Source organism: Setaria viridis, chromosome 8 (assembly GCF_005286985.2).
Source record: "Setaria viridis chromosome 8, Setaria_viridis_v4.0, whole genome shotgun sequence".
Taxonomy (NCBI): domain Eukaryota; kingdom Viridiplantae; phylum Streptophyta; class Magnoliopsida; order Poales; family Poaceae; genus Setaria; species Setaria viridis.
In genome coordinates, this window is record NC_048270.2 from 7262490 (window position 1) to 7277606 (window position 15117).

At 43.7% G+C, this 15117-nt stretch overlaps 1 protein-coding gene across 3 annotated transcripts; it reads right to left on the reverse strand.

The window, feature by feature from the left end:
- Positions 1-4907: 4907 nt before the first annotated feature.
- Positions 4908-9584, reverse strand: LOC117866979 (uncharacterized). 3 transcript variants are annotated; one of them, XR_004643064.2, is made up of 10 exons: positions 8433-9584; positions 7766-7853; positions 7565-7651; positions 7356-7475; positions 7186-7264; positions 6774-7103; positions 6471-6663; positions 6286-6384; positions 5800-6208; positions 4908-5703 (listed from the first exon to the last, which is right to left on the reverse strand). XR_004643064.2 is itself a non-coding variant. In XM_072290179.1 (7 exons), the coding sequence occupies exons 4-7, from the start codon at positions 7432-7434 to the stop codon at positions 6474-6476; spliced, it is 678 nt and encodes a 225-aa protein (XP_072146280.1). In that variant the 5' UTR covers positions 7435-7475; positions 7565-7651; positions 7766-7853; positions 8433-9584; the 3' UTR covers positions 6398-6473. The 3 variants fall into 3 exon arrangements, 1 of the variants encoding a protein (XP_072146280.1); XR_004643065.2 differs by lacking the exon at positions 7766-7853; XM_072290179.1 differs by lacking the exons at positions 4908-5703; positions 5800-6208; positions 6286-6384 and having other exon boundaries at positions 6398-6663.
- Positions 9585-15117: the final 5533 nt, after the last annotated feature.

Here is a 15117-nt window from a genome sequence, read left to right on the forward strand (position 1 = left end):
GACAACAGACACAAGTACAGAGAAAGACAATTCTTCGGAGCCACAACTTTGCTGCCAAGGGATTTGCCTTTAGTAGTTAGACAAGATGCGGCCAAGATTTAGTGATGGCAACCCCGGGCATTTGGTTAAGAGGGATCATTGACGTGATTGTTACTTGTTTCCTCAACGATCACTTCCCTCGCTCCTGAAAACATCGTCTATAACTGATGGAACAAGATGGGATGATGCAGCGGTAGAAGAGGTTGCGAAGCCACTCTCTCAAAAGCATATATGCTGTCGTAAAGATGGAAGAGTACTTATTATGTTGGGACAAATCTCAAACAAACCTGAATATCGGGGGGCTACAAAGAAAACACCTAATTTCAGTACTTGCTAACATAGTGTACCATGTTGTCCTTAAAAAAAACATAGTGTACCATGTCTCTCATCGTCCATGATGAACTCCAGACAGTAGCGGACTCAAGAAGTTTCCGGGGAGCCTGGGCAGCAAGGCTGAGCTAGGAGTATTTGAGTTGGGCTGCCAGCGCGTAAGGCTTTTCTTTGCCCGTGCTGACCTATGAAGGTCCACTAGCGCTCAGCGCGGAGCCCCGGCAGGCACCCAGGCTCGCTAGGCTTTGGGTCTGCCCCACGCAATTGAGGGGCACGAATTTGTAGCGCAGAATGGTTTCTCCATGCGGTGGACGATCTCTTTCAGGTCCAGTCCGAGGAAGTTTATTGCATGGTTTCGATATTCTTGTGGTGTACTTCGCGTAGAGGACGTACTCCAAGGGCGAAGCAATGCACGTTTCCCATCTTGTTCCTTGCTACGTGCATAAAATCTGAGGTCAAAAAGACCTCATGACTTGGTGACACTGACACCACACTTAAACGACTTGGTGTATATGGTTGCACGTCGGACAGCCTGCGGGTGGTAAAGGATTCTCTAATTTAATTTAGTAAATTTAAGAATCAGATTTGAGCTCAAGCTATAATAATATAATTTTAAATTAAAAATAGATAGATCTGAATTGAATTGTGAAAGTCAGTACGTGAGCACTGATGTATTACCACCCCTACCGCTACCCGTCCGCGTAAGCTGCATGCTTTTTGGGGGCTGATGCGGCAGCCCGCGTGGCCGCACCCATCCCTGGCAAGTGGCGCTTAGGCAGGCTGAGTCACATGCAACGTGGGCTATGATGTGGAACTGTGCAGGCGTGCGGCGTGGCATGGCCCAGTGGGTTGGCGGCGTAACCCGCGCCGCTTGCAACGCTAACCTGGTGTGTGTACACGTGCCGAGGCAGGCCAATTTGTTCGGTTCATCGAAAAGATTAACATGTGATTGCCGTGGTGTTCATGCTAAACAAGTTACATGTGTACTTGCACTGTACTCCCTCCATCTCAAATTATCTCAAATTATAAGTAATTCTAAGAATCTTGAAGAGTCAAAATATCACAAGTTTGACAAAATTTATATGATAATATAATAACATCTATGATGTTAACTAAGTATCATTGGATTCTTCATCAATTATATTTTCATAGTATACCTATTTGATGTCATAAATCTTTATAATTTTCTCTATAATTTTGGTCAAACTTGAGATGCTTTGACTCTCCTAGAATAACTTATAATTTGGAATGGAGGGAGTATATAACTTTTTGCGCATACATGTACGTGCAGGTCATCTCAGGAATTTCGACACCAGTGAGTGGCTCTCAAACACGTGCAGCCGCGCATGTGGTTTATCGCCGTGCCACGTGACGTCATCTCCAGGTTGGCTACTCAAAATCTCAATTCTACATGCTGGAATTTTAGTAATTTTTTCAGTTTAAAATTCAAGTTCCAGATACTCCCTCCGTTCCAAATTGTAAGACGTTTTGATTTTTCTAGGTTTATGTACGTCTAAACATAGATACATAATAATATCTATAACTAAAAGGATAAAATAACCTACAATTTGAAACGGAGCATATATTTCATACATTCATCTTTTTCAGTCGCACAAAATACAGTGCGCCCAACTTGTCTGCTAACTGCAGGGCTGCAGCTCAACAGCCGAAACAAAGACCTGCACGAGATTATCGTGGGCCGCCAGTTGAGCTCTTCAGCCGGAATGGCACGGCAGCTGGGCCGCCGAGTTCTATAGCCTTCCCAAAGGGCTAACTTGCTGCCCGTGGCCGTGACATGGATGCAAGACTTTCTCAAGGAAGCAAATAACATGGTGAAACAGAATAAGCTCACACATGAAAAATGATACTCCTTCCATTTCAAATTGTAACTCGTTTTAGCTTTTTTATTCATAAATATTATTATGCTTCTAGATATAGTATATTTTTAGATGCATAATAATATCTATGAATCTAGAAAAGTCAAAATGACATACAATTTGAAACGGAAGGAGTAACAGCCAATATAATGCCCTAAGACGGCCTTGAAAACCAGTCAGTAAAAACATGACATAGTAACAGGGCTCACACAAATCAGTAACTGCGTGAGATTACATCAAAATACGTTCAATTCAAAATGGAAACAAGATGCCTAGCTAATTCATCAGGATCCCGGATACATATGCTTCAAAACCATAGATACCTATCACTCCTGGTTTCCTGCGGCAGCTGGCCACGGGCAGGCCCAGCTGGCTGCGGCCTAGGTCGATGGCCTAGGCAGGCGCCAGGCCGGCACCAGCGCTGCCGGCGGCCCAGGCGGGACCCGAAGCCCAGGCGGCTGAGTCCCAGGCAGGCCGGCACCGGTGGCCCAGCTCGGCTCGGCACGGCCCAGCAGTGGGTGGCTCGGCCCAGCAGCAGGTGAAGTGAAGCAGCGGCCCAGGAAGAGGAGCTAGCGGCCCAGTACCTGTTGGAACAGCCCAGGAGGTCCAGTAGCCCATCAAGGTTTGGCTTTAAGCTTTGTAGTTGGTTCTAATCTCTGCAAATTGCTAGTTAATCAGTGCTATCATGTTTTAGCTACTTAATTAGTAGTGTCACTTTGAGAATTTTTAATCGGGTGACCTTTTAACTTGTGCCATGTTGGCGAATGCCATGTTGGCGAATACAAGTGAGGTATACTTGGGGTGACAATCGGGATGTAGCCCTTGTTCTCAGAGAGAATTTTAAAGGCTTCTATTCACCCCTCCTCTGATCACCCATTCTGATCCTTGGTCAAATCAAGACAAATCCAATTATGTTATTGCCTATGATATAATTTGGATTGGTATGTCCTGTCATTTGTTTTTTTTGAGTAACTGTCATTTGTTTCTTATGTAACAGGAATTGGTCGGGACTATTTATCATTTTGAAATCGTACCCAGTGCTTGTCCAACTTGCCCTCCGTCTTTATTACTTAAGCGATAGACCATAGAGGTAAAGTGTGAAGTGAAGATGAGGTTGCTGTAGCTCAGTTGGTAAGATTTCCTATGGTGGAACCTACGTCTTTCGAAAGTACCTATAGGGATAAGGATTGCATGCGTGTATTCATAGGTGTGAGTATGCATACGTATATGTGAATGTCTGCATCACACTGTGTGATTCGCAAAAAATAAAGAAGATGAGGTTGCTGTTACACGTGCGGCCTCCTGACCATGCTGGGCTGCACTCTATGCACTCTATACTGAATTACGCTGCAATGGAGCTGGTTTCCGTGGGTTGCTCATGTAGGCAGGCTCTCAGCTTTGTTAGCAAGGGAAAAGCGGCAATTCGATCAATGACGGTGATCGCATCTGGAGATGGCGTTACGGCGGTGCCAGATGGTTCATCTGTCCAATCATCTACCATCGTAACAGAGTGTGATCTGGGTAATGTTTCTGCACCTCCTCGTGTCAGGTCCCGCGGCAGGCCAGCGCAGAGCCGCTTCATGTCTCCGATCGAAAGCCCTGGGTCGAGGAAAAGAGAAACCTCTAACAACATAAATGAATTGAAGGCACGAACGGAGAAGTTGATGCTGGTGTCACAACCAGGTCAAAATCTAGGAAAGTTGGTCACCCCTCCAGCTATGAAGCGGCGTCCGTTGGGTTGCCTTGAGATGCTGATCCTTTCGAGAGTCGTTCTGGCCAGAGGAGATCGATGCCCAGCTCTGTGGTGAGAAGGGGCACTACAAGAGCACGCGTGGTGAGAAGGGGCACTACTCCCACCTGCTACAAGATGAAATAGTTTTTCCGGCTGAAGTGATTATGGTCATTAGCATCTTCTAGTTTAATGACCATTCCAGTCGTTTGTGTCTATTATTGTACCAAATAATTGTGTTAAGCCATTGTATGTGCAATTTTATTTTGCCTCGGACCAGTGTCTGCCAGAGTTTTGTCGTACTGCAGTTGTCCTTTAAATGAAAATGTTTCCTCAACTCTCTGCCATTTGTTCTCTTTAGTCTTTACCTCCCATTTGCCCATTTAAGGTGGAGGATAGTTTGTAGTTGGGTCCGCAATTGTTTTCGCGCCATGTCGACCGCCACCATGGCCAGTAGCCGGTTCGGTGGCTACCTCGGTGTATGCGCAGCCACCCGTGCTACTGCAGAGCGGAAACTGCAGCTTGGAGCGGAGTGCTACAAGGTTGCACTCCACAGCAAGGAGCCTGTAAACTAAGGGGGTATTTGGGAGCACTCCACTCCAGAAAAAATTGCTTCACTCCACCAACTTCAAAAATTTTGCAGCCAAACGCGTCTAGCTCCAGCAACTCCGGCTACAGGAAAAAGGTGGAGCAGGGGGTAGATCCACGTTTTTTATGGAGTACCTCAAGAGGTGCTCCAAAAACCTCCTTTTCAGACCTCCTCATGGAGTTGGGGTTATTTACCCACCATTGCCACTGGTTACACAAGTTACCGGTTCGATTTTTCTATCTCCCGTCGTCTCCGTTTCTTCTCCCAGGGGCGCGGGCCGGCCGGGGCGAGCTCCCCCGCGGCGGCGCGACCGGGGCGCGGGCCGGCCGGGGGCGAGCTCCCCGCGGCGGCGCGGCCGGGGCGCGGGCCGGCGGGCGAGCTCTCGCTTGTTTCCAACCATCTGATCTTGGGGCGGACGAAGCGGCAGCGGCGGCGCTTGCTTACCTGAATAGGATGGTGCCGCCGATGAATGCGACCTAGAGGCCGGTGCCCGATGCGGTGGCCGCCGAGGCGCCAGCGATTCGGGCGCGAAGAGGACCCCCGCGGCGAGGAATAACACCACCGTCAAGAACCGCGCCGCTTCCCATCGCGTGGGCCCTTGGAGAGCTCGGAACGGCAGTCGCCTCTGAGCTTGAATGGACGCGACGGCTAGGCCAGCGAGAAGCTTGGAACGGCCGGGGCCTTGTCGTTGACCTTCCAGAAAGAATATATGCTTTGCTTGGAAAACGGAGGCATGTTTCTTTCTCTGCATTCTTAAAATAAAATCCTCCGGCGAGCCGACGGGAGAATAGGAATGTGGGCAGGTGCCCACCGGAGAGCGCTGGTTCTACCTCTGCATGTTCTACCTCCAAAAACTGAGAAGAGAAGAGGAGAGGAGAGAGGAAGAAGAGAGGAGAAAATAGAAGAGTATGACATGTGGGTCCGTTTACGAAGGGTAAAATAGACCATTCACAACAAGTGCTCATGTTTTTGGAGCTGGAGCAATGCCATTAGCCAAACACGTGCAGCAGCTCCATGTTTTTTTGGAGTTGGTGGAGTGGAGCTAGGAAAGTGTGGAGCTAGTGAAGTTGAGTTGATTTTTCTGAGGTGGAGTGCTCCCAAACAGGCCCTAAATCTCTTCTTGTTTCCGGTGCTTCACCCTGCGCATTGGTGGGGAACCAAATTAACTGCACATCCCTGATAAACAAGTCCATGTTCTAGTAGTTTGCAAGAAGTTGCAATGATTTTGTACTCACCCCAAATGGCGGCACACAGACAGCGTCTCCGTTGTACCATCTCATGCAGTTGAGTGCATGGATTACAAATCAAATTTCTCGTTTCGAAGTATATGCTTGGTTCGATTGTTTAGCTTGCAAATATAAGAAATGTGATCACTTATTCACTTACACTGATGCATTTTTGCCGCGTGGGAGAAGAATTGTCGGGTTCCAGCATCCATGACCTATAGTTTGGTTCCGTGTGAGTCTGCGCATGCAGTACAATAGATGTGGGAGCAGTTTATTGCAGGCATCAGTGTGTTTCTGAATCCTCTCCTCTGGCATTGGGTCTCTAGCATTTGGGTCCATGATTGAAACTCTGTTTCTTGAAAGATGAAATGCATAACATGACCATACATCACCATAGAGGACGAGGGTACGTTAATACCTGGAAATCAATGTTTTGACTTTTGAGTTTGCATGAAGGAATCAATTGCAGAATTTGCATGAGACAATCATACTCACAATAGTGCACCGGTTTACGTCGTAAAGCGTGGTTAGTTGTGGCGACCTCAACATTTCATATGATGATTCCATGCAGCAGTTCCTTTTGGTGATATTGATCTAGATGGGAAATAGTACTGTCAGAATTGGATCAGTAATGCTACCTGAATTACATGGTTAATTATGTTAATGCATAAGGACCTTACCGCCTAAGAAGGAGACACGTAATGCCTGCCGGGAGACTTTGTGCGTCTGGCCATTGTTGCATTCTCATGTAACCTCAACATCCGAACAAAAGCATCAGCCAATTTGGGGTCGAGCATCGATCGGAACAGGAATCGTCTGATCTCGAATCCAGCGAGTATCATACCAGGTGGTCCTTCAAGTTGCAACCAAACCCTGCAGGTGCAAAAAAAAAAAGAAGAAGCGGACTTGTTATGATCTTTACTAAATCTTGGCATAGGCTTTGTTTAAATGCAAAGATACGAAGCTGCTTTATATTTGCCTACCCTGCCAGTAGAGCATCTGGAGCTCTCTTATTAATCTTATTAATCCATTGCCGCACGCGTTTAGCATTTGACGTCGCTATCTGTCCAAGCCTCCTTGTTGCACATTCACGGTTGTTGCATGCCAGCTTCTTTCCGGCACCGGGAAATTCAGTGGACTGGTCCCCTTCCAACTCTGAAGCAGGCACGTATTTGTCACAGTCCATTCCGATTGTATCTGGTTGTATCTGCATTGGGTACAATTCAACACAGAGTCCTGCCACACAATGGAGCGGAATGTTGTACAGCCCGGAAATTTCAGGACTCTGCGGTGAGCTGTTGCCACCTTCCAGCCTACACCATATTGAAATTTTCAGTTTTGTAATACACACAGAGATAGAAACGGAAAAAAAAGGTACAATGCCTAGTTGCCAACCTTTTGGCCATGTTTTGGAGGCATTGTGGGTCAGCTGACTGGCCAGCATCATCATCATCCTGAAGTGATCTTCCGAGCCCTGCATCCATGTTACAAAAATAGTGATTGTTGCATCAAGATTCCACGAATTGAAGATATACGTGACCATCCACTGATACTAGTTTTGTTACCGTATATCCTTAGGCCGATATTGGTTAATCTAGAGGCAAATAGATCTGGGCTTTTAGAATGCTTGCTGGCAAAGCTCATTAATCTTGAGTATGACGTCTTGAGTACTCATTATGCATCCCCTGCGTGGAAAATAAGGAAAGATTTATAATCTAGTCAGGCCTTCAGAGACATCATAATTCTGATCCATATTTTGGTTTGGCGTACAAACCAAGTCAACAGAAGGGTTGCTGTTGGACAATGTGGTTTCTTCATGTGTTAATTCATCATTCACCATTCGTACTGTAGGAGCTGTTACCTGTACAAATGGAAATGGAATTAACAATTCTACGTACGCCATATGGAACAAGCAGTCAGATTTAATTTTGCGAAAAACCGTCATTTGCAGGAGTATTATTAGCCTAGAAAGTACCTCATCGTTAGTTATCTCCATTAATCCGTTCCCATGGTTGCTGTCATATAAACTTTTCCTCAGGTCCAAAAATGTCATCGTGGGAAATCTGACACGTTTAAAGTTTTTAAGTCTCTCACGAGCCGACTCCTGACGACTAATGTTTTAGTGAGGAATAGAATGTATAAATTAATAATGTTCATTTTTTATTATATTTCAGTACTACAAGTCTACAACAACACTCAGGTGCTAGAGCAAGGAATGAAAAACAACAGGACACTTGCTACTGCAGCCAAAGGGTCTTTCCCTACCGAGGTGCTAGAGGAAGACATGAAAACAATGCAAGGATGCTTACAAATTTTCACTTCTGCCGGTTATGCTGTTACTCAAAACGAGCCTGTAGTTGTTTATTTCCTGGTGGCCTTGTTGAAAAATAGTTGTCTAGGTTCTTGGCTCAACTCACAAACAATTTTCGCAAAATTGAACAACTAGTAACTGAAACAACTGCCCTGTAACGGACATTGAAAACTATGAATCTCAGCATCGATAATACAAATTTTTTGGTGACGGAGGCAGAATCTTGTATTAAAGCTTAAGGCAGATAGATTCTACGGACTGATAGAACTGCAAGAGAGCTATTTCGTCGATTGGGGCTAGAAGGAATGGCACTTTTCAGTGAAAGACTTACCACTCTCCCATGCTCTTGGACTTCTACGTCAGCGGATCGTAAATCAACAGACTTCTCCATGAACAAAAATCCTCCGAAGCTTACTCCCCCTCTTCCTCTACGAACACTGGAAGCAGAGAACGCCAACAGTCGAATGGTGGTTCGGCAGCCAGCCTTTGAGCTTATAAAGTTGAAGGTCGAGGAAACTGGTAACCATTGCCTTTTTTGTGTCAGGGACTCCATAAAGGAGGCAATGGTTGCTGGGTTTTGTTTGCGCCCTATTTTGGTGTTCTTTTGGTTTCCTTGCGATGGGACCAACTCTCTGACGTGATAGGGCCAGTAAGATGTGAGGCGAGTAAATTTTGCTTAAAAAAAGGAACGATACTATTGGCTGCCAGGATGCCGCTAGAATGCTACTGTTGTCCTCGATGCTTTGCTTTTGGTTTCCGTGTGCATGGAGCCCAAACGGCACACTACATGTTAACTTGATATTAATTTTGCATGACTCAAATACAAATTTGATCACCTATTCTACGGTAGTGCACGAAGGTTGGAGCTAGGGCATGATGTATGTGCTAGGTCTTGGCTTTGTCTTCATATATATTTCATCTAATATAAATTTGTTCTCCCGCCAGGAAAATGGAATCTACTAGAAGCTTTCTTTATGCAATGTCAAAATTAATTTGGGTGCAAATTTACGCAATTAATACTACAGAACAAGCTATCATCATGTAAGAGAATTGGTGGTGACAAAGTTTCACCACCAGTTCTAAAGCATACAAGGGCTAGTGGACATTGGAATCAGCCGTGAAAAGGGGTATCACCGCCTGTTTCAATAATGAACCAGCAGTGAAAACCTTCACCGCCAGTTCCAAAAACAACCCGTCAGTGATAGTGGACACCCGGACCCCTCCTTATCCGCTCGCGGCTCATCCTCCCTCCCTTGCAGACTCCCCTGGTCGGATCCGCCTTCCTCCCTCTCCTCCTTCCCTGGCTGGCTGGATCCCCTCTCCCTCCCTCTCTCTCCTCCCTCCCTCAGCAGACCTCAACCCTCTCCTCCCTTCCCTAGCCAAATCAAAGCCCTTCTCCTAACCCTGCTACCCCTCCCCTCCCCCCCTTAGCGCGCCCCTGACTCACCGGTTGCAGTGAGGAGGCACAGTGGGGTGCGGCAGATTGTGCAGTAGGCGGGCGCGGCATGCTTAGAGGCCGGCGGGTGCGGGCGCAGGCGTGGCCTCAGCTAGCGGCCCACGGTGGGGCTCCGGCGGCAGCTAGGTCTCTCTCTCTCTCAGCGTGCAGTGGGGCTCCGGGGGTGGCGTGGGGCACGTGCTTGGAGTGGCAGTGGGAAGGACCGACGAGGTGCTAGGTGCGATGCTAGTGACAGCGTTAGTTTTTTTCTTTTTTTTCGGTGATATCTCTCGACATCACCATCGGCCTAAATCCACCAATGCCTAAAATCGGTTGTGATGTTGTTTTTGACACCAGCAGTGATGTCCCATAGTCAATGCCGCTATTAGGAGTAGTTCATGGTGCAGCTTACACTACAAGGTTTCGTGCCTAATACCACGGTTTTTTTAGTAACAGTGTATTTTCATTGCAATACATGGTGGTTATTGCAACAATAGTTGATTTTGGTTGCGATTGGGTGACATGTCGCCACCAATTGTGTGATGTTGCGATATAAATTTTGTTAGTTGCAATAAGGTGGATATATCGCAACGAATATATTTGCATTGTAATTACGACGATGTTATTGCAATGCTAGTTGTAATGGTTGCAAATAGATGTCCATGTCGCAACGAATATAAAGCGTTGCTATTACTACTATCGTGTGTTTTAAAAGAGTCTATGTTATAGCAACGAAAGATGAGTTGTTGCGAATAGGGTCTTAGATATAGCAACACAAAACTATATTGTTGCCGATGAGTCTTAGATATTGCAACAAGTCTTAGATATAGCAACGAACACTAAAATCGTTGCTACACACAAGGTGGTATTGCAATGATATTTCTAGGCGTGGCAATAGATGAGTTTGTAGGTGGGCCTCACCCAAGTTGAACTCAATAAATATGTAATTTGGCCCATGCGGCAGGCCTTTCTTTCGTGAGGGATCGGACCTAAACTAGATCGAAACAACCCTTGGCCCTCACGCTGTGTCGCCACTTCTCTTCGCGTGACATTCGCCACCTCCATCATGAATGCCGAGCGTGCACCGTGCCGGCCATCTCGCCCGTCCTATGCCCTATCGCTCTGGTTGATCGCAGGAGCGCGAGGAGCCACTTCGTAGGAGAACATTCAGCATAATTGATCGGCCTAAGGTATTTTGTTTCCTAATGCATTTTGAGCAATCAACCTAAGATATCATCAATCATGTGCACAAAACTTGAGTTATTTCAATATATTTTGTTTCGTAATATGTTATAAATATTGGTTATTTTAAATCCTGAACAAGCACCCATTTTCCCATGGTTTAGGAATTGTGAATTTGGTGTTCTAACTCCTGCTGTACCTGAGATTTTTCCAATGGCACATGATGATCATAATTGGATGCTACTACCTCAGTTAGATGAAGCGTGGCAACTCAAATTTAACAAATTCATTGGGGATACCTTTGAAGGCACCTATCCAGGAGAGACTGTGCCCTCTCCATGTACTAGGTGTCATCGCATGGTGTACAAAAGGAAAGTTGAGGGTCAATAACACTTGCTTGAAAGAGGCTTTGACAAGGATTTCATAAAATAGAAACGTCGTGCTGCTAAAGCAATGGTTGTGGATGTTGATCGGGATTTGAGTGAAGGACTAGCTGCTGATCATGATGATGGTGGCTCCGCTAATAATCTGCTTTCCTCACTAATTAGTGGTGCTATACATGGAGAAATTGCAGGTGGTAATATTGAGGAGCCAAATGAGTCAACAAAGAAAATTTTCAAATTAATGGAAGAAACGCGGAAAGATTTGTACCCAGGTTCTAATGAGGCCACCAAAGTATCCTTCATTGTCAGGCTATTTCAGATTAAGTGTATGTTCGGCATTACCAATAATGCAATGGAGCAAATACTTCACCTATTCTATCTTTTGCTATCCAAAGGACATTGTGTCCTAGATACCCTGGATAAAGTTCGAAAGGTGATTTGAGACCTTGGCTTGGACTACCAAAAGATTCATGCTTATGTCAATGACTGTGTGTTATTCCGTGGAGATTACGAAAAGATGGACACATGTCCAACATGTGGGGAGAGTAGGTGGAATAATTTAGATTCAGAGGGGCTTGTTGGCGAGTGTAGTGGCACTGGTGGAGTAAAGAAGAAGCTCTTTCCTCGTAAAATACTAAGGTATTTTCTACTTATTCCTCGACTGCAAAGATTATATATGAACGAGACCACATTGAAGTATATGCGTTGGCACAAGGAAGAATTGGTTCAAGATGGGAAAGTGAGGCACCCATCTAACTCAAAGGCATCGAAGCACGTAGATGAGAAGTATAAGGATGAATATGCATTGGATCCACATAATGTCAGGCTGGGACTTGCATCAGATGGGTCAATCCATTCAGGATATTGAATGTGACTTACATTACATGGCCGATGATCCTAATTTCTTATAATCTGCCTCCTTGGTTGTGCTTGAAACAATCTTATTGGATAATGTTGATGTTAATTCCTGAGCCCAGATCTCTAGGAATTAACATTGGTGTATATTTGCAGCCTCTGATTGATGAGCTCAAAGAGCTTTGGGTTAATGGAGTTGATACTTGGGATGCAAAGGAGATGAAGAATTTTACTCTACGTTCCATGTTACTTTGGAGAATAAACGATTTTCCTACATACGCGATGTTATCTAGTTGGAGCACAAAAGGCATGTTTGCTTGTCCTTATTGTCACAAGGATACTGATTACTTGTGGTTAAAATTCAATTGAAAGCATTGCTACATGGGGCATCGCCGTTTTTTGCCTACAAACCACAAGTGGCGAAGGAACAATAGCAATTTCAATAACAAGGTTGAAATGAGGGAGACTCCAATGCCGCTCAGTGATAAACAAGTAGTGGAGCAGTACAAGAGTTTTGAGCAACTCACTTTTGGAACCACTACTTCAAGGAAGAGGAAGCAACGTGATAAAGATATTAAATGCACAACTGGAGGAAGAAGAGTATTTTTTTATCTTCCTTACTGGGAATCATTGCTTATATGCCATAATTTAGATGTGATGCATATTGAGAAGAATATTTGTGAGAGCTTGCTTGGGACTTTGCTTGGTTTAGCAGGTAAATGTAAGGGTAGTCAGAAAGCTCGACTTGATCTGCAAGAATTGGGTATAAGGAAGGATCAACATCCATTGCTCGAGAAAGGTACATACACTTTGCCACCAGCTGTGCTCGTTAGGTGATTTTGAAAAGAAAATTATGTGCAAATTTTTAGAAGGTGTTAAGATGCCCGATGGTTATACCTTTAATATCAGAAGATGTGTTGATGTTGATGGTTGCAAGGTTGCTGGACTTAAAAGTCATGACTACCATGTTATATTACAAAAACTCTTACCCTTGGTGGTACGCCACATATTGGTGTGTGACTACAAGGTTAAGCAAAATGGAAGCAATGACCATGCATTTGAGTTGACTGCCATACCCCGATGCTCTACTTCCGGTATCTATATTTTTGGCATGAAAAAGACAACACTGATTATTCCCCGGAACTAGCTTAATTTGAGACTCCATGTACCCATGTTGGCAAAAAGTCTACTACTAGGAGAAAATAGGCAATCTACAGATAAACATTTGTGCCGTGCCCCTTGATTGCAGACAATAATCCAATACTGGAGAAAATAGGGAAGAAATAATTATATGAAATCAAATACTAATGAGGTCGCAATTTATATATGATCAATACTAGGTCCATCAGATAAGACATCAGGCAAAAAGCAAATTAACCATAGGAGCCAAAGCCTATATCTTATTTTAGGTTGAAGCTAGCTAGCCATCTATATAATATAATTTGACCGGTGAGAATTTTGCAGTTTCCACTAAACAGAACTTACTTAAATGACATAACATCGATGAAATACAAGAAACTAGCAATGCATTATTACATCCAGTTTAAGGGTACCAAACTAGCAAACATATTGTTCTCCATAAAAAAACATCATATGGTTTGATGCACTTTATGGGCTTGTTCTTCCAGAAATCATGGCAATGTACATAGTTTATAGCACAGTACTTGACTATATGCTTTAATTTCCCACCAGAAAGTTGACATCATTCAGAACCTACTGAAAACCATGAGGCATAGTTAGCTTGATTGAATGACTTGGGCCAACTGCAACATTTTCTGTGGCATACTTGGCAGCCTTTCTTCCTCTAGTTGATTTAGTTGAACCTGTACACCAAATATGTTATGTTAACCATACTGGACATACATGTTCTTTTGAAAGATTGGTTAAGAGAGTAAACAGTTCCTGGTATTCCAGCTATGCTATTAAAATTAACACTAGTTGCATGATTAAATCATTCAAGACAAACTAAAGTTCCGATGCTACATTGCAAAATATAATAGCTGCATTGAGATAAACATTGTCGCTCAAGTAAAGCATATTTGATCTGTATATATAGTTGAATGGCACATACCATTTGTGCCATGACCATCCGGACCAGCTATCTTCTGCATAATCCATAAATATGAATGAATCAAGATATATGTTTATGGAAATAAATACATAACACTACTATAAAGGTTTCAGTGCTGCACAGTTTCATTTTTTCTGAAGGAGAACTATGGGGGAGTTCCCCACAGCGCTTCGCGTTAAATAAAACAGAGGGTCTTTACAAAGTTTATGGAATAATTACAACAGCGAGGGGGGATGAATTAAATTAAATTATTGTTACTAGCCATTGTACAATTGGAGGTCTAAGCTCCTCTCTAACTCTGTGAAGTTTGCACAGTTACATTAAAAGTGTTATAATGTAGAAACTTTCAAAATATATCTGGTTCTGAGTATTCACATGGTGGTGGACACTTTTATTTTCATGCAATAATTTCTGTAAAGGGGTTACTATACCTTCTTCTGAAGTTTTCTCCCTCTGAACATGCCTGTTATCGGCCCGTTTGTTTTAAGAAACTCTTCCGCTTCAAGGTTGGAACGGAATTTCCTTTGGTACACCCTATGTTTGTAGGTCTACATATAAGCAATTTACATGGAGTTAATATCATGCTTTTACATGAGTGATAATAATGTGACAAATATATGCTTTACTTCATATGATTACATGGACTGTCCTTGAACATTAGAAATGCAGTCTTCAATATTTATCAAGTTCTAATGTTGTATACATGCACAGGACAGTAGAACAAAAATATCCTGTGAAATTTCCACTCATGAAAATAAACTCATTTCTATATTGTTAAACAATGATAAATATCCTGTCGAACTTGTGGTCTAAGAATAAAATCAGAAGCTTATAAGATATGATATATCCTAGTTAAGAGTTTTTTCAACACACAATGCACCATCCCTGCATTAAATTATCTTCAACATTAGTTTATGTTGTCATATGCATGCAAAGCATATAAAATTATAATTTTTGTGCAATAAAAATTTATTTTCAAAGAATAAAATCATAAGGATGTAATTCAACATATGCTCTTTACCTATAACGAGCTCAGTTTTTCGCTGAACATCCCTACATTTTAGTAAATCCAACTATAAGGTTACGATGT

Bases quoted from the DNA above. Each gene is read 5' to 3' on its own strand.
- LOC117866979 (XM_072290179.1), bottom strand. From the start codon at position 7,434: ATGAGCTTTGCCAGCAAGCATTCTAAAAGCCCAGATCTATTTGCCTCT. The intron at 7,104-7,185 runs GTTGGCAACTAG...AATATGGTGTAG, and splicing joins CTCCAAAACATGGCCAAAAG to GCTGGAAGGTGGCAACAGCT. The intron at 6,664-6,773 runs GTAGGCAAATAT...TTGCACCTGCAG, and splicing joins CCAGATGCTCTACTGGCAGG to GGTTTGGTTGCAACTTGAAG.